Consider the following 22889-nt stretch of genomic DNA (forward strand, 5'->3'; position numbering starts at 1 on the left):
GTCAGAAGTTTGAGAGATAAACTGGGAATTGCGAGAAAAAAAGTCTGAATTATGAGATACAAATTTGCATTTTCGAAAGTTGACTGCAACTTTTTTACACAGTTCAGACTTTTCCCTTGCACTTGCGAGCTTATTACTCACAATTCTGGCTTAAGCATTCGGAGAAAGTCAGAATTGTGAGTTAAAAGTCGTAATTACCTTTTTTATTCGGTGGCAGAAACAAACTTCCATTGTACCCAGTCAAAACAAAATGACAAAAAACATTTAGTTCAGCACAAAAAACAGGCACAGACAGAAACCCTTTATATTGAACTGAGATCAGTTTTGCAATCTTTTAATATGAGTAATATGCGTTGCATTTGAGAAACCAGACCCAAGCCAGCAAGATTCTGTATTTGTTACACTTACAATCTTGTTTTTTTATTTTTCTGTTGTTTGAAATTTTATTGGAAAGCTCTACGTGCAATGCTCAATGTGCTTTCTGCTACTTTCAGCTAAGCTTTACGCTGCGTTCACACTGCCAGCGGCTTCAGACTGCAGGCAAATCTGATTTCTTCTCAGATCAGATCTGTTCAGGCAGTCCACACTATTGGGATGCAAGTGTGTCCAGACATAGGGATGCAGAGTTTGAAATCTGATTTGAGCAGCCAGAGTGTCCAGACTGAGACACATCTGTAAAAATCTGATTGGTATCGCATTTCAAATCCACCTCCATGTGCTTTTAATCAGATTTGAAAAAAATCCAATTTCATTTTTTTTTTTTTCAGACTTTCAAAAACCCATCTGGATATGCAAAAAATAGAATTTTTGCTTGCAGTCTGAACATGGCCTTATGCCCGGTACTCACTTTATGATTTTGGGCTGTCCCAGACGAAAGATGACCAATCGTGGCGATTTCTGTCGTCGCGGTTCCTAAACGGTGGTTCTTCTTTGCACAATGAGAGAGGTTCAAAAACGGCTGTTGCCACTGTCTACATCTACTGACTAGCCAATATAAATGCAACATGAAATGGTATAGGCCTATTGATCAACGCGACATGGCGCTAAAACTTAAATCTACTTTCCTCAAGCGCCATTTGCAAAATTGCCATGGCAAGCAGACCTCGTTTCCCTAGCCATGACCGCGTCCATATTCTCCTCTTTCGGTTCCTCCTTTGATGCCGAAGTGCAGTTCATCTTGACTTGCTTTATTTGTTCACCCCTAGCTCATGCTGATAACCTTTTATTCTTCTCTACTAACTTGCGTCATAGCCCATACGATTCAATACGTGTCATCATCGTACGGTCTACATACATGTCGTACACAAGTTTATTAGATGCATGTCGTACAGTGTGATTTGTAATGATCGTATAGGATTGCTGAAATCACACAGACTTTAGCAGGCATTCACTGACACTGACCCAAAAGTCGCTCTTCATTTGCATAAAGTAAAAATAAAGCTACAGGAATGATGAAAATGTGTAGGCCAACCTGAAAGTTAGCCTTACACTGGTTCCCTCGATAAACCCCAATAGGGTTTTCCCAAATGCTTTTGGATTATCGCAAAAAAAAATAAACTCTGTGATCAATAAAAGTTTAAGATACTTGCACGTTTTGTCCATCAAGATCATTTTCACAGATGAACACAACTTTTATGAATTTTGAAGCCTAAATTCAAACGCCAGAAGTAAAAAGCTAAAGCTAGGCTTTAAACGAACTACGCTACGGTCACATGACTTCAACGTCACCACCATTAAGCTTTAGTTTTTATCAAAAAAATTTTAAAAAAAGTTTTTTATCTGGACTCACATTTAGACACTTGTTAGCGACCGTCTTTTTCAAGACAAGTAACAGCTTAAAAAAATCACAAGTGGGGTAATATTGATGTATTTTATGTCGTAAAATAAAACATGAAAGTGTCTTAAACTTGTTCACCGCTGACCTTTTTTCAGCCATTTAACCAAAAAAAAAAACATTTACTTCAGGACAATGGACCCCGGAAGTGCTAAACTGCTAACTCGTTTCAGGGCTTCGGCCTACAAAAGTGTATCAAACCTGCACCACTATATCTCAACTCTGTCACATCACTGGACACGCTTACGAAGAAATGTGTCGCTCAAAAATGGACAGCTCTCCATTAAAATGAATGGGATTGAGTCGCTGGTATTGTGAACGCAGCTTTACTCTGTGAATGCAGAGCATGACAGATCTGAGATCAGTTTTTCTCAGCATATTTAAAGGTAAAGGGCGAATGGTCAAGCTGGTCCTGGGTCACTTCTGAATGGGGTTAGTGCTAATCCAAGCTCACTTCTGTATTCAGCTTTGTTTGTTTCTAATGTCTCTTTGTATTTCTAGTGCTCAATGACTTCTGTAAGGACTGCACCTGAGTTGGTTCCTGAAACATTTTTTGGCAAGATGGAAAGGCATCGAAATGATTAATATTTTTAAATCAACATGCATAATCATTAGCAAGACAGAACTATCATTAGTTAACCTGAACTAATGTATATATACATTTAGTGCACTCCCTCATATGGTGATTTTGCCTGAATATGTTAAATTTGTCATGCAACAAGAAAAAATGAAAAAGAACAAAAAACAACAACAACAACAAACAAACAAGAAACATGCCCTGTACTGAATGTATCTTGCTTGCCTTTAAAATGTGTGGAGAAAACTATTGTCACAGGTGTCATTTATGTCATGAAAATCACAGCAACACTTGCATCACACACACACGCGCACACACACGACAAATTCTCAGCGCACAATACTCACAAGCACATTGTCGTTTTAGATTCACATGACACATGTCAAAGGACATTTGAAGAAATCCAACATTTTAAAAGTGATTTGACATTCAGGATATTCTCTGGCTGAGTGAATCTTGCAAAAACTGCCCAAAACATGTTATAGATAAATTTCATCCCATAATCCAGAAATAAGGGAAGACTTTTAGTGCCAATCCCAATCAAAACAGCTGGTCTCTTCCACGGAATAAAACCATTTAAACTTTAATTTCTCTGAATGTTGTTTAAATCTAAATTGCAAGAAAGAAAAAAAAAAGTCACAATTGTGAGACAAAAAGTTGCAAATCCCTTTTTTATTTTTTATTCTGTGGCGGAAACAAGCTTCCCATAAAAATAATATATATATATATATATATATATATATATATATATATATATATATATAAAAATGTCAGACTGTATGAAGCAGCTGTGATGAAAAACAAACATACCACTGATTTTATCTGATGAAACAAACACACAACTGCATACTTGAACCTCTTGCACATTAGACATTAGACCGAATTCAACCAGAGACAGCTTTGCACAAAAGTTACCAACCCTGTGCAGAAACTACATGGTCTTTATTATTGTTTCATGAGGGATTCAAAAAACCTGCATGTTTACATATATTCATCTATTTATAAAATACATATATGCTCAACTCCAGCACAACTGTAATAAAAAGCAACAAGCAGGCAGAGATACTAGAGGAGGCAACACTTATATTAAAGGGATAGCTCACCTAAAAATAAAAGTCTGTCATCATTTACTCACTGTCATGTCGTTCTAAACCTGTATGCATTTATCTCCTCTGCAGAACACAATAGATGACATTTAAAACTTGAACAGACCCCATTCACTTTTTTTTCTCACAGAATAAAGTAATGCATACTATTCTTGTGAAAAATATATACACGTTAGCATACTTTAAAAAACAGTACTTAAGGAAATTATATACTTTAAAAGAATATACTTGAGTGCTAACTGAATGTTTTTGCTTTTTTCTTATTTGGATTTTAACTGCAATTGAATGAAAATGTTTTATAGTTTGAATTTATATTTAATGCAATTAGCTGAACTTTAGTGAGCTTTTTTGACCAAATTCAGTAACTTTAGATGTAATTTCATTATTACTTCATTTGTCTTATATGGCTAAAGACACGGCTGAATAAGAAACATGATTGTGTAATCTCTTTAAGTACATTTAAGTGGCCTTTTATTTTAATAATATTTTCTGCAAGTACACTTTATTAAAAATATACACTTTTAAGATTTGAAGTACACTAAAAGTGCATATTCAATAAAAATAAGCACACTTTTTCACAAGGGAAGTTTGGAATAACAGGCGAGTAAATGATGACAGAATTTACTTCTGAACAAATGATGATGTGCATTTTAAATGTAGTTATTTTGTCTTGTTGAATATACAGGACAGTATGTAAATATCTCTTACATCAAAGAGCGTCATCAGGATCGTAGCAACAAAAAAAAAAAAACTTTTTCAAATCCCTCATAAAACAATGATAATGACAATGAACATTGTGTAGTTTGTGCAATGAGTGAATATTTAGCTTGAATGTGATCAGCCCCAGATGACACAGTTGACCCAGTTCTTTCGCAAAGGGTTGAAATATATATACATGTTCATAATTAACGAGAATAATCCATAATGTAGGAGAGACCGGGGACAGTTGCAACACTTTTTGCATTTGGCTGTTATTCAGAGACGGTTTGGATTAGACAAACCAATTGTTTATTACCAATTGTAATAAACTTACATCTGTATGTTAATAGTATAAACCATTTAAAGATAATTACAGAATCTACATTTTTCACAAATTGCATTTGAATGTAAGGAGTCAGATGTTGCAACTGACCCCGGGCCCGGGGGATGGTTGCAACATGTTACAAATACAATATATTACAATGTCAGTGTTAGCAAAATGATTATTATCAAAAATGTAAGTTATAATAATATTACAGTGTTTTTTATTCATCAGCTTTGATTAGATGACAATTATAGATTTGTCTAGATGAGTAGGCCGTATGTGCAAATGTCAAATATTCAAATTGATATAAAATACAGTAGGCTTTTAGTGACATAGGAAGAATTTTTAAACTATATATTTATATTATCATTTTTCATTTTAACAATATGTTACACATGGTCACAGACATCTGCAAGAGTGCGCGCACTTGCACACACACAAAAACATAAACCTCCTGTCCTTGCTGAACTATATTATATTTAAGTAAAAACTACTAAAAAATACTGATATGTGGTCTGTTTTTATGCATTGTAAGGGGACAGTTGCAACCCCGTTCCTGTCAGCCATGATAAAACCTCCTGTGCTAGCTAAACAAATGACCTTAAATACATGCTAATCATACTACCTTAAAGTTAACATATCACTCATTTAAACCATATAAGTTTGAGCTGAATCACAAAAACAGTGACAACAGTTTAACAAAAACAAAGCTCAAGAAAATAAATACCTTCATACTCTAAACAGTTTTTCTTCAATAAATCCTGGAGAAGCTCAGGAATCTCCTTGATTTTTCTCTGGAGGGGGGCAGCAGCATTTGTCCAAATTTCAATGTTAACCGTTCTATTTCATCAGAAACTAGCTTAAAACAGGGCTTTAAGTTTAAAATACAGAACTTGTCCTTTAAGCATGTGCAGTGTGAGTGGCATTAACATTACTCTAGCTTGTTTCTGGCTGGAGAAAAATTACATTTTGCAACCATCCCCTGTTGCAACTGTCCCCGGTCTCCCCTATAATTAATTCTAAAATGAAGGACATTTAAAAAATGTGTAGGCTACCGTTACATACTTCACAATTAAAGCGATATATTGTATAAAGTGCTATAAATAAACGTGACATGACTGGAGTGCTGCATTGCACAGATCGTGTAAACATCCACATCACTAATGATCAGATGCTTTGGTGCAATAAGTGAATCTCCACAGAAACATTTTTGTTATGCTGGTTGAAAGTCTCCTCATATCTTGATAGCAATCACAATGTTAATCGGTCTAAATGTATTTTTATCATCTGTGGAAGGCGTATGACCATAAAATGTTCGCTCAATCAATGCATTCGGTCCGAATAAAAAAACAATAACGTGTTCGGAGCAGCCTGTCCACGCAGACATCCCGCGTCATCAGCGCGTTGTTACGTTCATTATTGTAGTATGTTACTCACTGTACGGAGTAGGCTACAGTAATGTTTTCTCACCGTTGAATTACACATGAAGCAATCCAATAACGTGGTCTCTGGTAGTCTCGATTCTGGTCTGTGTGTGTGTTCATGTGTTCTGAAGGACGGCGATTAGCAGTGAGGGTGTGATCTCATGCTTGCGATGCTAGCAGGCTAAATTTAGCATTTCCTAGACAACCTATTGCACCTTTAACCTCTGCTGTTCTCACCACTTATTTTTGTTGTGCATTTATTTTATTCAAAGAAGCGCATGCAGCAAATATCAACTACTAACATACGTATTTGTCTGTATTGCATTTTGAAAACTATACACATACAATTTCTTGTGCTTTTATTACACAAATACATTAACTGAAACAGTTAAAGTAATTAATTTTTTCAGTTGTAGATCATTTTCAGTTGAGAACTAACAAATGGTCAAAATAGGAATAACAGCATGTCCTAACCAGGTGCGACAAGAACACAGCACGAATTCAGTGGTTGTTGCCCATGATTTATTTTTCAATCAACTGTCACCTTAGTCAGGATAGACACCATATTGAATTTAACATGGATAATTGAAAACAAGGCTGAGAGATAGAGTTAGGCTTTACTTGTGCTGTATAAAGTTCCTAGATCACGTCACTTTAAAAACTAAAAATCGGTAACACTTTACTTTAGTGTCCAATTCTCACTGTCAACTAGTTGCTTCTTAGCATGCATTATACAGGATACTGGGTGTTTATTAGTACTTATAAAGCACATATTAATGCCTTATTCTGCATGACCATATTCTACATCCCTTAATCCTACCCAATACCTAAACTTAATAACCACCTCACAAACTATTAATAAGCAGTAATTAGGAGTTTATAAAGGCAAAAGCCATAGTTAATAGTGAGAATTAGACCCTAATCTAAAGTGTGACGAAAAACAGTTTATGGAGTTGTCGTATACTTAAAGTCTTTTGGAAAGATATTTCATCAGTAGAACAATCACCATGTTAACAGTGCAATCCATTGAAAAGATGCAGTATTTGGCTAGTGTCACAGAATCAGACATTTGACTATTGGCATAAAGTCTGGTCCACTCTGTAGCTTATTCTGGCCAAAAATAAGAATCACACCAATTATTTTTCCCTGCATGAAACGATAGATAATTTCTTTTTAGTATACAGCTGTGGGATTTGAACTCCGCTTAAGTTGTTTGCTGCCAACTCTCTTTGAAAATGAATTACTTTGTCACTTCGCTGCAGCAAAGTGTTGTCAGTGTGATTGCATCTGAACAGAGAAGAGATAGAATAATTGTCTCTTTATCATGATGCGCCCAATTAGGGAAAGGAAACAAAAAGAAAGAAAAGAAAAACAATTTGCCACCCTAATTGCTAGCACTTAAAAGTTTTAGGATTATGTATCCCATGTCTTTTTATCCCCTAACAACAGAAGACAATTTCTGAAACGCGTGCCTCTCAGGATGCAAGAATAAAAGGACATAATTTAAATGGAAAGATAAAAAAGAAGAAAAACAGCAACTATAAAAAAGGCAGCATCCAAAGCAGTTACGAGTCTGAGGGCTAATAAATCACCAAATTCTTTGGCTTTTCAGAAGGCACAATGTAAAATCATCAGATATCCAACAGAACTCTCCAAATAGCTTCATATAACCATAGCATAATGTCAATGTTGCAGTGCACCGTGCGACATAAGAAGCTCAATTCTCTTGCAAATACATATGCTTTCAATTGATAACCTACTTATAGATATATATACATCTGAATAACACATAGATATGTGCGCACATAAAATCAGGTATTGTCGGTGCAGGTATGAAACTGCAATATTTACATAAAAATTCTGGTGCATAAAATGTTTTGTCTTCTTTCGTACAGCTTTGTTATTGCACTTGCGTGTTTCTCCCTTTCTATTTCAGCATCTAAAACCCTTCCACAACAAACCACAACACTGTATCTGAGGGTCCCGAGGTTTCTAAGAGTCCTTTCCGAGAACTACGCACAAGATCGGATGAAATCAGGTCTCCATGGGGGTGCTGTTGTAATCTGGGATAGGTGGATGGGGATTGGCTTCAGACCTAAACTGGGTCATCTCTGGAGGGTTGTCCTGCGTATGAGGGTGCTGGTAGTGGTTGTACTGTGAGTTGGGGTGTTTATAAAGACCTTGTCTGCTTTGGTTGTGGTTATAGTGCTGGAATCCATCTCCAATAGACTGGTCTGAAGCAAAATTGGGATTGTACCAGGTGTAGCGTGCTCTACCTTGCTTGTGCTGCCCTTGGACTGACCCACCGTCTTTACGCTCCGCGTTCCCAGCCTGCTCGTTGGTTAAATATCCATCGAATGGATTGCGTCCCCTGTTTCGTGGTCGTTGCCTGTTACCCCAGTTACCCTGATTGCGCCGTTGTTGTTGATGATGATGATTGTGTGGCCATTGGCCCTTGTTTGGCGAGGGAGAAGACTGAAAGGTATGAACCAATTCAGTATCAGAGGACAACTGAGCAGATGGGTCCAGTCCACCTTCTTGGTTTGCAGATGGGCCCCAGAAGAAGCCTCTGTGCTGGGGATTATTCTTAAACGGGAACTGTAGCTTCCTCTCTTGAGGCGGCAAAAAACGTCCGGTGCCTGGCATGAAAGGCCCGTTGGGGCTGCGAGGGCTTTGAGAACTGAAAGATGGATTTGAGAATCGAGATGATGCTGTACTAAACTGGTTGTTCTGAGAGTGTCCCGAGGGAGCGGTGTAGAGCTGATTGTTGGTTCCTCTGCGCCGTTTAGGGTCGTGGTACTTCTCTGGGTACTGCCAACGATGGCGACCCCGCCGGTATCCAGAATCCTCATCGCGTCGTTGGACTTGTGCTGCCGGTTCATCATCTTTGGCCCCACCAAAAGCAATGTCCTCATCGTCTCCCTGAAATACAAAATACCAAGAAAATCTTAACATTGGATTTTAAAGGTACACAAAGTGAATTGTGTACAGTATTTTTTTTTTATCTTGTTACTGTACCTGATCATTGCATTTTCTGTACTTTATGTATTAGGAAATAATAATTTAATTCATTATATTCCAAAGCATAATATCTTACTTTTACTCCATTATAAAAAAGATATTGTTTCTCAATATTTCAAAATCGAGAACTGCTCCTAGATGTGATAGTAATGTCAGTGATTAAATAAAAATAAAAGTCCCAGCACTGTCAAAATAAAAGTCCCGCTCTCGACACTTATCAGGCAAACAGAACACTTATCGGCCAATGCAAAGCATTAACCCCCTACATGACATTATGCTTTTAATACAAGTACATGATTTGTATATATCCTTCTTCAATGCTTAATTATTCCACGAGCAAAACTTTCTAATAATAGGATGGTTACACAAGATGAAATCAAACACAGTTTGTTTTGAAGTGTCGTTTCGGGACAGATTTATCAGAAATAGTCGATGCCATATTAACACATCAATAATTTAATACAGTTAATAAATCGCATACATTTTTAAGCACAACTTTTGCACACATTTTTCAGGCAGGCTGGTGCACCGACTCCTGGAAGTTGCGTAAGGCGAGTCTATCATATTTTCAGCTGGCACTTGCCAGTTTCGTTTCCATCATACAGTTAGTAAATGAACTGGGGAGAAGAAGTGTTGGTACATTTTGTGGCTGATTCTAGGTATTCAAGCGTTACCTGAACTTCGACAGGGAATATTTTCTCCATCTTCACCATGCGATCCCTTAGCGATCGTATCTCCTCATCCTTCATATTATTCTGTATCTTCACTTCCTGCAGTATATCAGTCAACTTGTCAATATGAGCCTTGAGATCTCCCATATCAGTCTTTCCTCCCTCGTTCCCTCCTCCTCCTGCTGTTGTTGTTCTTTCCTCCCGTTCTCCCTCCTCTTCTCCGATGCCCACAGTCTCACACACGTCCTTCGCCACACTTTTCCAAGTCTCTCTCTCCTGAGGGTCTTTTTGGCCATATGTCCGACAAAGCTCCTTCATCCTGACAATGGCCAAGGCCTCGATCTCTTGCCGTGTGTGCCGAAAGTCTCCAAGCGCCACCTTAAGAGGAGGAATAAAAATAAATGCTCCGATTAATGTAAACTCCTGCTTATGTAAGTGTCTGCAAGACATTAATACACATATGGTCAGTGACAAGCCAATCAGATTGGCACATGCAGTTTTGAGGAAGCTTTTGTCGTTTCTGGGTGCAATATGCATCAGAGTCTGAGGCTAAAAACCCACTCATACAAAGGATGATAACTAGAACGATAATTATAGTTTTTAAAAGTCCACACTGAAACGGGACAGAGGAAAAATAATATTGGAGTTTTTTTTTCAAAATGACTTTTTTGACGTTAGTTGACGTGAAGAGGCTTAGTTGACCAAATTTTAATTAGTCAGTTAGTCGCAGATAATTAAATGAATGAACAGATCGTTAACACGGCTGGCCATGACGTAAATATGCCGGGCAGGAAATCCAAAGGTTCACTGATCATTCATTGACCTCAAATATGGCTCATCTTTTGAAATATGCTAGTAGTAGCCTAACATTATTCACTTTACATGGCCACTCACTCTAACATTAACCTAGATAAATGTGCGCTATTTTTAGCCACGTATGGAACACAATGAGGCACCTCATAGCAGATCTCTTTAACAGCCTGTGTGCGAAGCTCTTCCAGGCTGAGTCTGTGTTTGGACTCCTGGGAGGCAGGTATGCGTCGGCGCTGCGGGATCTGATACACACGCAGCGGCTCCCTCCTCTTCCCACTGCTGGGCAAACCACACTTCTTCACGATAGACTGCATCTGCAAACATTTAGCAAGAACAAAAGACTTACTTCCTGGCCAGAGTCAGAAATGAACTGTTCAGAAACAGAACGCAGTGGTCTCGAGATGAGCTTTTAAAACTCAAACAATCTTAAAGGACAACTCCGGGCAATTTTTAAGTTAATCTTGATCGTTAGACCTTTGTGAGTACTGACTATAGAAAAAAAAACGAACCGGATTGGTGCTTGCTACGCGGAGCTGCGACCGCGAATGCCCAGAGCTCCCACTCAGCTAAAATGTCAGCTATGGGGGCATGGACATAAAGAGCGTTTTTGAGCCTCTTAACAGACACAAAATGCAATTAAAATGTCTGTCCAACATGAACAGGGACCCTACATGTGAACAAGATGCGTTTAGCAACTTAGCCATTGTTTCAACTCAAATATAAGAGCTTAAATTTTCATCGTCTTCCTTTCCATGACCTCGAGATTCTGCAGCTTGTGGCTAGTTGTATTTCAACTTGATGTGCAAACTCCCGTAGAAGTACTACGCGCTAAAGATTACCGCATTTGCAGTGAACACTTTGACAAGGATGACTACACACACTCAACACAGCGGGGCCGTTTGAAGAAAAATGCCATTCCATGTACGAAGACTCGTCGCACATGATCAACGCTCCTCCCACCTGGACATTGTTTACCTTTTCCGGCTACAGCACGGGACTGCAGCGCGAGACTACAGCTTGCCGTCTAAAAGACTATTTAGGTGAGTTGAAACAATGGCTAAGTTGCTAAACGCATCTTGTTCACATGTAGGGTCCCTGTTCATGTTGGACAGACATTTTAATTGCATTTTGTGTCTGTTAAGAGGCTCAAAAGCGCTCTTTATGTCCATGCCCCCATAGCTGCCGTTTTAGCTGGGTGGGAGCTCTGGGCATTCGCGGTCGCAGCTCCGCGTAGCAAGCACCAATCCGGTTCGTTTTTTTTTCTATAGTCAGTACTCACAAAGCTCTAACGATCAAGATTAACTTAAAAATTGCCCGGAGTTCTCCTTTAAGACCGCGTCTCAAAAACACTCAAGGTGTAAGATAATTACATTTTTTAGAAATATGACAGCAAGATGCAATGATTGATTGATTGTTTATTATTTAACATCATGCCACCAAACACTGCTATATTCATGGAGAGAGTAAAAAGTTAAAAAAAAACATAAAACAAATAAAAGGTAAGTAAAAAACTTTTTAAAAAGGTTTTTAAAGGTGATCTTTGATAAAATAAAATGGTCTCACTTTATTAAAAATACACACAAACAAACACGACATCTAATGAAAAATTAAAGATGATGTGTAATACATAATATTTGAAATAAATTCTAATAAATATTTCCTCTCTTTCTTGGAAATGTAAAATTATAGCAAAATACTGCATATTGAGCAGCATAACATGCAAGGTATGGAAAACGTTAACCTAAAATTGTATTTTCATATTCTCACTCTTATGTTGCTCCAAACCCATACAGCTTTTTTAGCATGGAACACAAAGGCAGAATTTAATAACATCCTGGCCGCTCTTTTCAATACAAAGAGAGAATGAAGACTGAAAAATGACTAAAAAAGGCACCATAATATTCTCATAAAAGTGGTTCATGTGACGTGTGCAAAATTTCAAAAAAGTCTTCTGAAGCCATATAAAAGCTTTGTGACAAAAGCTTTTTGAACAATAATGTAAATATATAAGTTATAATGCAAGAGTTTGGATTAAAAATACATATATACACTCCTGAGAACAAAAAGTCAGAGAGAACAAAACACAACACTGTTGTGAAAGGAACAATGAATGAGATAGCAAAGCCGCTTTAAGGCAATCCTCCAAGGTTAGCAGAAAAGTGAAACGCGATGGAACGCAGGGAAGGAGACCACAGGTCGTTTTATTGAATGAAAGTCGATGTAGGAGAGGCTTCAATAGACTTAATAAACTACTTTAGGGGAAAACAGCTTATTTAAATCAATCAACAACCTAAGCAATTTTAAAACAAGGTTGATTGTGCATGTGTTTGAGAGACAAACCAAGTAAATAAGCCAAATGAGTTCAGTATCAATGTATTGGCGTTACAGTGGTGTGTGTCTGACCTTGTTAGCAGGTAGTTTCTCTCTGAGAGAAGAGATGAGCCTCCAGCTCTCCTCACAGGACCTCTTATCGGAGTCATCACCACTGTCTGAGTCTGCATACTGCACATAGACAGAAAGGCACATTAGCTTGTTTCTAAAACCTAGTGAGCTGCATTTACTGTGCTTTTATGTCAATGTGCTCACTGTCACCAGACTGCTTAGCGGAGTAAATTGGAGCGCTGTATATACATTAGGCAGCCATTCTGCACACCACACACACACACATAGCGCTGCTCACACAAAGCACACATGATATGATGCCAAGCTTGGTCCACATTAAAAATCTGGAATTCAAATTACATTAGAATTAAAAGTATTTTGCAGTACTGTGAAAACATTTGAAACAAAGGAAAAAGTTATAATGGTTAGAACAAGTGTATGGGGTACCAGACTGACCCCAGCCCATCTTGATCTTCCCAAGCAAGAATGATTGGGCTCTTTCGGAGTTTGTTTCAGGAGTTCGAAACAACTTGCCAAAGCTAAATGTTCGGCTGGTAAACACCTTAGTACTACCATTGGTCTGATGTAATAGGTGGGTGTGGCTCTGAGGCTCCACCTACTTTGACATGGAAATCATATCTGGTTCATTTCTTCTGTTCAGTTCGTTGAGGTCAGACATGAGTAGATCATAAACACACTGGAGAGTCGCTGTATTGTAGAAAATTAAGTCTTAATTCTAATTTAAAGAGACACTGTCACTGTTTTTAAAGTTTAATACTGTAAAGCTGCTTGCTTTTAAGCTATCTATTGTATAAACCGGTATATAAATAAACGTGACATGACTGGAGTGCTGAATTGCACATGTCCACATTTGAACAGATGCTTTCTTAACTCAAACATGAACTGGGGCTCAGGTCAAGAAGCAGACCGACTGGCTAAACCGACCGTCTGCTAGCTGTCTCACGTCACTGAGGTCAGAGAAACCCCCTCACATAGAGACTCTGTCAGCTAGATATCATCATATAGAGACTGTGTCTGTTCCCCGAATTAGGACATACAAAAAACTTCCAAACCCATCTAAGGGTAAAATAGATATAATACAAATGATAAAGCTCGGGTTGCTGTATATTCGATCTCTTCTTACTTTTACAATCTTTTACTTGGCTAAAACCCAAACAATTGACCCTTCGCTAAGCCCCGCCCTCCTTAGTTACTGTTGCTACGCCTGTCAAGCTTTCGGGTCTAGCACGTCTATTACAGTGTGTATGCACCGGTGTCAGACATTCCCAATGAGATTAGTAATTTTTGGCGAACATGTGAAATATCTGAGAGAGCAAGACAAAAGGGACTGCAGTATGCATTCGAGGGATATATCCACAGCATAATATGCAACAGATTAGAGAATAATTTAATAAAAATTGAAGCTAAAGCCTATAGTCACAGCAGCCGCCGCCTCATACGCTGACCATTCACATGGGAAACACACAAATTGAGGAACAGCTATGTTTGTGCACAGCAGGGTAAGTGAAATGTGAAACTAATCTAATAATTATAAATCAAACAGTTTATCCATAAATCTTGTGGAATAACACTATCACCGGGAGAGCAGCGATCGGATTGGTTTAAAGTTACTCAGTCAGGGCCAACAGTTGGCCTGCACTTAAAACGTGCATTATGAACAAAGAACCGTAATTATTTCCAACTTCCAAGCAATATGTGTTTTTGTTAATCTTGTCGACACTTAGTTGTGAATAGGGTCTCCCACACTGCTTGATCCGCGCCGGTCATTTCTCCCCTTTGCTTTTAGATTTTCGGGAAGGAAAAAAATTCCACTCCCCCGTCCAAACTTTTAGGATACTGGGTATCTGATTTGCACAATCCATACGCACAAAGCTTCGCCATGTTTCCCTCGCTCGAAAGCTTGCCAGACCTCCCGCGCCTAGTTACGGTTGCCAAGACATGATTGGCCAGTGGCAGTTTTTGGGCGTGGCTTAGCGAAGGGTCAATTACATTACTATAAATGAATCCACCCCCCAAGATAACGGTTATAAACATGAACCTCGTCTGAAAGGCAAAGGGGGTGGTGTTGCTGTAATTTATAGTAATATTTTCAGAATTACTAAGAAGTCTAATTTCAAATATAATTATTTTGAAGTGTTGGTGCTTAATGTAGCAATATCTAGTGTAAATGATAAATCACGCTTGACATTTGTGCTAGCTACTGTATACAGGCCACCAGGGCACCATACAGACTTTATCGAAGAATTTGCTGATTTTCTATCAGAGTTAGTACGGGCTGAAGATAAAGCTCTAATTGTTGGTGATTTTAATATACATGTTGATAACGAAGAAAGATGCATTGGGATTGGCATTTAAAGACATTCTTTAGGTGACTTTACTTAACTGCAGTTTTCTCACTGATGTCATTTTTGTTGTATTTATTTTGTAACTGAGAGAAAAGCGCACAGCAGCATATATTTACAGGTGTAAACAGGGCCTAAATCTGCATCACAAAACTCTGGTTCTCAACCCTGGTCCTGGAGTACCCCCATCATACACATTTTGGATGTCTCTCTTATCTTAAACAGTGTCTTTTCTTACTAGTCTCTGCTGTTCCAGTATCTGGTCGGCCTCTTCCTTCTCTTTGCGGTACTGATTCTCCAGATCCTGCAGTCTAAGAGAGGGTGGGTTTGAGAGAGAGAAAACATTAGCAAGGAAAACGCCTGCTGAAAGAAAAGAAAAAGCTGAAAACAGGTTTCACAAGATCACCTAGGACCAGTAACAAAACAGCAACCTTGTTCCAAAAACCAGCTTGGCCATGCATTTTAATACTCATTTCACATACATTTTTACAAGGCTATGACCTGAACCCAATCCACCAATATAGGAACATCTGTTAAATGTGTATTTACCTCTTCTCCATCTCCTGCTTTATGTCAATGCCTTGTTTCTCCAGCAGTTCCTTTTGTGCGTAGCTCCAGTCCACTGGCTCCCCCTGCTGTTCCTGTGTGGCACTGCGCTCTCTCTCCAGGCGGGCCTGCTCAGGGTGGTTAAACCTGAACACATGGTTCTTCCCCATCACTATACGGTTGCCTATACAAGCACAGGACAAAGAACAACAAACAAGTTTTCAAGCTACGGTAAAGATGCATGTTGGGAATGACATATTACCACACTACCATTTGTGCAGCACACAGACCTGTGCACAGCATGACAATTTTCTGTGTGAGATATACAGATGACCAGTGACATTTGCCATAAAAGTTAAGTATATCACAAGAGAACAATGCCCTGGTTATTCCACAATTCAACATGACTTTCCTTCCCTAAATGGTTAGTTCACCCAAAAAAGAAAATGATCATTACTTTTGCTCATATTCGGAAGACAAATGATATTTTAATGAAAACTGAGATATTTCTGTCCCTCCATTGAAAGTCTATACACCCAAAACTCTGATGCTTCAAAACATTCATAAAGAGATTGTAAAACTTATCCATATGAATCAATCGGTTTAATCAAAGTCTTCTGAAGAGACAATCGCTTTATATAACGTACAGATTGAATTTAGGCTTTTATTCACATAGACATTGATCAGCGAACAAACAGAAGCTCAACTGAACCCGCTTGACGCGCGAGAACAAACCTGTTCTATTTGTTCTCATGCTTGAGCTTCAATTTACCAAATTTAAATGCTTTATGTTTGTTTGCTGACTGTGTTCCAAATGTGAAGTAATGTCTTATGGATTTAAAACAACACAAGGGTGAGTAATTGATGACAAATTAAAATTTTTGGGTGAACTAACCCTATAAGACTTTTGTAAACAAATTTTAAAAATGCATTAGAACTGCAGTTATTTATAAATTAAAGTATTTGAAATGTTTACCGTTGCATGTTAAGTCCTGTATAACAGCATTTTATATAAAATAATAAAAGGCAGTTTTGTACGGCGAGGTCTGTAGTGTAGTAAACAATACACTAGTATTCCATTCTGAACCATGGAATTAAAAACATATCAAAAATTTAATTGAAAAAAAGTCACCTTGTTTGAGTACAACACCGTCATTGATGCGTTTGCCATTTACGTATGTTTCTGCTCCAACTAACGGCTCCAAAGTCACCACCACTGGAGACACGAACAGATATTTAGGTTTGAGACGTGATTACATTAAAAACATCAAAATGGCTTTGTCTTTGTCATGCCTAAAACATCACTTGTTAATGTGGCAGAAATACATTGTCTTTAAAACTTTACTGTATTATAAAACTTACTGTACAAGTATATGGCTACTTATGTGACATTGTAGTTTAGGACTATTTGTATATAAAATATTACATAAATAGCCATACATTTTGTGTCAGTAAGATTTTTTTAAATGTTTTTGAAAGAAGTCCCTTATGTTCACCAAGGCTGCATTTATTTGATCAGAAATACAGTAAAACACTAATATTGAGAAATATTATTCCAATTTAAAAGAACTGTTTTCTATGTGAATATATTTGAAAATCTAATTTATTCCTGTGATCAAAGCTGAATTTTCAGCATCATTACTCCAGTCTTCAGTATCAAAAGATCTCTCAGAAATCGTTCTAAAATGATGATTTGCTGCTCACTAAACATTTCTACTTATTATTATCATCATCATGTTGAAAACAATGGTGCTGCTTAATTGTTTGTGTGTGTGGAAATCCTGATTCTTTTAAGGATTCAAGAGAGTTTATTGTCATATGTACTACATTCTTTGATGAATAGAAAGTTTAAATAGAAATCTTCTGTACATTATGTCATTTAATGTCACTTTTGTGGGACTCCGTGAATGTAATGTAACTCATGTGACTTCTCACCCTCGTTATTGTCATTGACTTCACTGCAGAAGACGCAATGCAGCTCCTTTATAAACTGACCACTAAGACGAATATCCACATCCTCCTGACCAACTCTGCAACACACACACACACACACACACACACACACACACACACACACACACACACACACACACACACACACACACACACACACAGTCATGAGACACACAGTGCAGTATTTACAAAGAAACAGATCAGTCTTTCAAAAACTCACTGCTCACCTAGTGACTCCATCTTTAATATAATAGATCAGACACTCTGACATCAGAGGATCCTCGTTCAGATTCACCAGGTTGGGCGTCTGGGGACAAAACACATACTCAAAAACCTGGAAGCATTTTGGACATCTTATGTGCTAGATAGTAGAGAAATCATTTGAATGTTTTAGAGAAACTTTGAGACTCAAGGTGCGGTCACATTAGCAATATTGCGGTGAAATCACATGGGCATTGTCTATCGTCAAGTGTGTAGGTATGTATGAAGCACAGCTCACACAGAAGTCACAGATTTTTGTTAGTCAACAGTCCAGCAAATTTTCTTGACCCAACTTGAACCCGTTGTGAAATCAGCATGGGGAAATCTTGCGCCCTCATGCAAAAATCTTGATTGATGAATTCAATTGAATCAAAATGACTGGATTTCGTCTGAGAAACTGTAAATGTGACCGCACCTTTAAAGCTGCTTTGACAAAATGTGTATTGTAAACAGCGCAATACAAATAAATATGACTTGACTCACTCTTTTAGGTGAGAAAACACCCACTGTTCCTCCATCCTCTTTCACAGACACACCCATCTCAGCCAGCAGTGACTCTCTAATGCGTCACAACAGAGAGAAACAGTGTGGGTTTAGTCTCACTTAACCATCAGCATGAAGTCTAGTCCACATCACAGATTATTCTAGAAAAGGACAGGCCACTGAGGTTGAAGTGTGAGTCAACTGACTGACATGGAAACCACACTTGGGTTAGGAGTGTTGACTATCCAACAGGAGATTAGTTGGTTAAGGCGGCATCTAGTGGTGTGCGATGTGTATCGTCTACGATAATATCATAACTACTGTTCCCTATCAGTCGCTCACGTTCGCCTTAAGTCAAAAGCATCTAAGGTCGCTTCGTGCCGTTCGTATTCCGGGCCTGCTCAATCGCGCAGCCGACGAGCTCTCACGGCAGCAGGTGCTTCCGGGAGAACGCCGACTCCTTCCCAAGGTGGTCCAGCTGATATGGAGGCGCTTCAGGACCGCACAGGTAGATCTGTTTGCCGCCCCAGACACGTCTCACTGCCACTTGTTTTACTCCCTGACAGAGGGGACCCTCGGCTCGGACACACACAGCTGTGCCCGGGGCCTACACAAGTATGCTAGTGAGCCTTCTTGCACGGACCCTGTGCAAATTCAGGGAGGACGAGGAGCAGGTCTTGCTTGTTGCGCCGTATTGGCCCAACCGGACCTGGTTCCTGGAACTAGTGCTCCTCGCAACAGTCCCTCCCTGGCCCATTCCTCTGAGAGAGGACCTGCTCTCTCAGAGACGGGGCACCCTAAGGCACCTGTGTCCACACCTCTGGAAACTCCATGGGTGCTTCTCAATATCCCTCCTCATCTCCTCGCTCCTCTGTCCTCCATCCTATGACCCGGAAACCAATCAAGCACAGCCATCTTGAAAGACATCTCAATTCTCTAATTGCACCGCGAGGAGTTGAGGAGTGAGGAGGCTTTCAGAGGAGTTATGAGCAAGGATACACAGGTGTATCCTATGCGGAAGTGTTTTATTGACTAAATTTGACGCACGTATAAATTCTCCTCCCCCTTCACATCGGTCACAGTAATTTGAATTTGTACTTTACCCTTGCTGTTTATATAAACCACACATCTCACATATTTCAACAGGGTATCCTGCATTATTATTATTCATTATGAATTTCTTAAGTAAACAAACTTCAACAACATAAGGGCAGATCCTTTGAGCGCTGCTGATGACGCTGTGAAGTGACGCTCGAGTGATCAAGTATTCCAATGTATAAAAAAAGCTTTCATTCTATTCCTCCGTCCTCATTTTCTTTCCTTGTGTCCTTCCCAAACAACCTACAGGGGGAGGAGCTGAGGCGCTAGGAAAGGAAACGAGGATGCACAAATAAGAAATGAGAAGCACCCCATGTCTGTTCCCTGGACGGGACGCGGAGGTTCTAGGTGCAACCTGCAGAGCGTCCGACACCAGGCCTACTGCTCGTATGCTTGTGTAACTTGTGCTAGGCTGGGTTCCATTTGTGGTGATCCCTGTGGCGATCCCATATGCATACTCTTCCACGACGAGCTCCCTGCGGTGAGCCCGTGTCTTTCCTTTGGCAGTGTCCGCTCTGCCGTCACTGTCCGGTGCAGCCTCCCCCTTCTCAGACTGCAGCCACCCCAGTGACATTTCATAAGTTGCACTGCCCCTAACCGGCCAGTGGATATGTGTATTCTCCACGTTACCTCCCTTTGGGCAGGATGTGGCTTCCGCAGCGTCCCTCTCCCCTGGAAAGGCTTTCCCAGTGTTATCCAAGAGTTCCACTGTGTGGGGTATAACGGAACAGCAGTTTGAACTCCCTTCCGCCCCAGCCAGTTGGGGGTCTGAGAGTCTTGCGTAGGGCGCTGGATGTGGCAGCAACAGTGGCGTTTTCCATAGGGATCCCAATTACGTCGTCACGTTGAACGTGAGCGACTGATAGGGAACGTCTCGGTTAATAGACCCCTTTTCAGTTGGTAAACATGATGACGTTTTTATGTGGGCGGAACTTAGGTGGAGGCAGAAAGATCCCTCTGGCCGCTTCACTAATGCTAGTTTGCAATTTTGTTAGCTTGTTTTTTAACAATGACGGGAGAAAATCAGATTTTATGTTAATGTGCAAGGTCACTCACTGTCCAGGACCGCGATTGTTATTTGCAAAAGTTAATTTTAACGGACGAAACCAGATTGGCCGACCCGTACACGCTCACTCAATGGACGGACTATCTGACAGGATTAACGTTACCTCGGGTGAGTGGCCCGCGTTCTACACCTGCCTAATAGAGAAATCGAGCGTAAAGACAAACTGAGGGCTTATAAATCTTCAGATGCCTATAACTACGTGATGAATGGTCTTGACTTGTGGCAACATTACATTGCGCGGTCCTGCCCAGCGCCAAGGCCAGAAGACGACAATGTAAAGTGACATTACAGTGCAATTTTAATGATATGAATATTTTCTAGAAATAAAAATATTTTTGATGTATTAAAATGATATTAATTAACTATTTATTTGATTATTCTTTCTTACCAGGTTCTTCAAAAAGTCTATCACGATCAATCACAACAATGTATACAATAGATGATTCTCAAATAATCACAATAATTTAGAAAACATTACGCGATAAAATTTCAAATTGGATCCTGTAGGTGATTCTTGCTCCCAGAAACACAACAAGATGACATTTAATAAAAATAATAATAATTTAAGATCCTTATTATGTAGCCGAATTTGTGCTGGTTTGTATTGGCCGCTTCCAGTTTTGACTTTGTTTTGCCTCCAGCTAACGCCGTGACGTAATTGTGAGGTCGGCGCAAAAGGGGTCTATAATGTAACCCTCGCTCCCTGAAAGAGGGAACGGGAGACGTAACGTCCCGTCGCTGACCATCGCTGTACGGCCGAACACGTCTTGGCTCCTCAGCGTAAAAAAAATATGCGACACACCTGCTGCTCGTCATATGCTTGCGCCTGCAAGCAGAGAAGCTGATGTAATTATCGCATGCCAATGTGCATTGACTCGTTTTAATACTCTCGAAGTAAATTGGTCTCTCAAGGCGATCCAAATTACGTCGCCACGTCGACGTTACATCTCCCGTTCCCTCCTTCAGGGAACGAGGGTTACATTAGTAACTGAGATGTTTTAATGATGTGTAAGCTGACATTACCTACCGAGTAGGTCGCTTGTTTTGCAAAAACCACATAAAACAGCTTGATGTTTATAAAGCAGCTGGGTGATGCAGTGTATTGAATGTCATTAGAATGCACTCGAAATGAAAGAGTTTTGTTTTATATTTATATTAAATTATATACTTAAGCTATATCAAACGAGCAAGAGTGCTGTTTTCTTACGATTGTAAATGTCATATTGATTTTATATCAGTTAATATTGTTACATTTTATACACAATATTGCCTTTAATTTGTCAACAAAACTTTCCCACGAAAAAAATCACAGCAGAATCGTTTTGCGTCTTCAAGCAACACAGCAATTGTTACTGAATGAATCCGTATTTTGAAAGAATCAGTTCAATGAATGATTCAATGACTGAATGAATTAGACGTTTGAATGTCAGTGGCTTGACTCATTTAAACGGTAACAACTGGTGGTTTTAGTTTCGCTGCTTATAATATATAACGCTGCTTTGTTTACGGTTTGAATATCAGCGGCCTAGCTCTTCCCTTTTTGAAAGATCACTGTCACATGCTTGTATGAAGAGTTATTTGGTATCATACAGGCACAGAAAGTACAGTATGTGTAAGTTGGCCATTGGCTGTAGTCTTTGCAGTGGATTCAAGATCAACTTTTCAGCCCAGATGCTTTCGTCGGCACTAGTTCTTGTCAGTTTGGTGTATCTGGCCATTTACATTCACAGGGTAAATTTATTCCATAAATTACATCCAAATTCAGTCCATTACAACAGTTTATGTTATAATTGTGCACACATTTTGAATACTGCGAACACTTCATTGGGTTGTGCCTGGTCTCACCTGTCTTGTCGTATCGACTCTGTTTTCCTGAGTTTCTCTTCCCATGTTTCATTTAGCTCTGCAATTATCTTCTCTGTTTCCTGTAAGAGACAGTCCAAAAATGGCAGTCAGAAATATTTTATCTGTTTTACACTACTTATTTTTTTGGTAAACATATACATCCATATACACACACACACACACACGTATATATGCATATATGTATATACACACGTGTGTGTATATATATATATATATATATATATATATATATATATATATATATATACACACACACATACATACATACATACACACACATACACACACAAGTTTTTGCAAAGAATTCAAATCAGTCAGAAACATTCTGCATCTGCTGACATTTGGAAGGTGTAGCTGCTGAATTTAGCAAAACATCTGACATTTGTTACCAAATTTAATAC

The 22889-nt window shown here is 39.1% G+C and overlaps 1 protein-coding gene across 2 annotated transcripts in view; it reads right to left on the minus strand.

The window, feature by feature from the left end:
- Positions 1–6470: 6470 nt before the first annotated feature.
- kif1ca (kinesin family member 1C, a) overlaps positions 6471–22889 on the minus strand; it is a 65565-nt gene continuing 49146 nt past the window's right edge. For both annotated transcript variants that reach the window (XM_077206702.1, XM_077206703.1), the window contains 11 exons: positions 22468–22547; positions 18459–18534; positions 17942–18021; positions 17697–17791; positions 16894–16977; positions 15765–15945; positions 15454–15526; positions 12874–12972; positions 10614–10784; positions 9661–10035; positions 6471–8887 (listed from right to left, as the gene is read on the minus strand). In XM_077206702.1, coding sequence (XP_077062817.1) covers positions 8000–8887; positions 9661–10035; positions 10614–10784; positions 12874–12972; positions 15454–15526; positions 15765–15945; positions 16894–16977; positions 17697–17791; positions 17942–18021; positions 18459–18534; positions 22468–22547 — 2202 coding nt within the window. In that variant the 3' untranslated portion in view covers positions 6471–7999. The remainder of the gene's footprint in view (positions 8888–9660; positions 10036–10613; positions 10785–12873; positions 12973–15453; positions 15527–15764; positions 15946–16893; positions 16978–17696; positions 17792–17941; positions 18022–18458; positions 18535–22467; positions 22548–22889) is intronic.

Source organism: Siphateles boraxobius, unplaced genomic scaffold, assembly GCF_051911475.1.
Source record: "Siphateles boraxobius isolate OS27281-9 unplaced genomic scaffold, OSU_SipBor_1 56, whole genome shotgun sequence".
Lineage (NCBI taxonomy): Eukaryota > Metazoa > Chordata > Actinopteri > Cypriniformes > Leuciscidae > Siphateles > Siphateles boraxobius.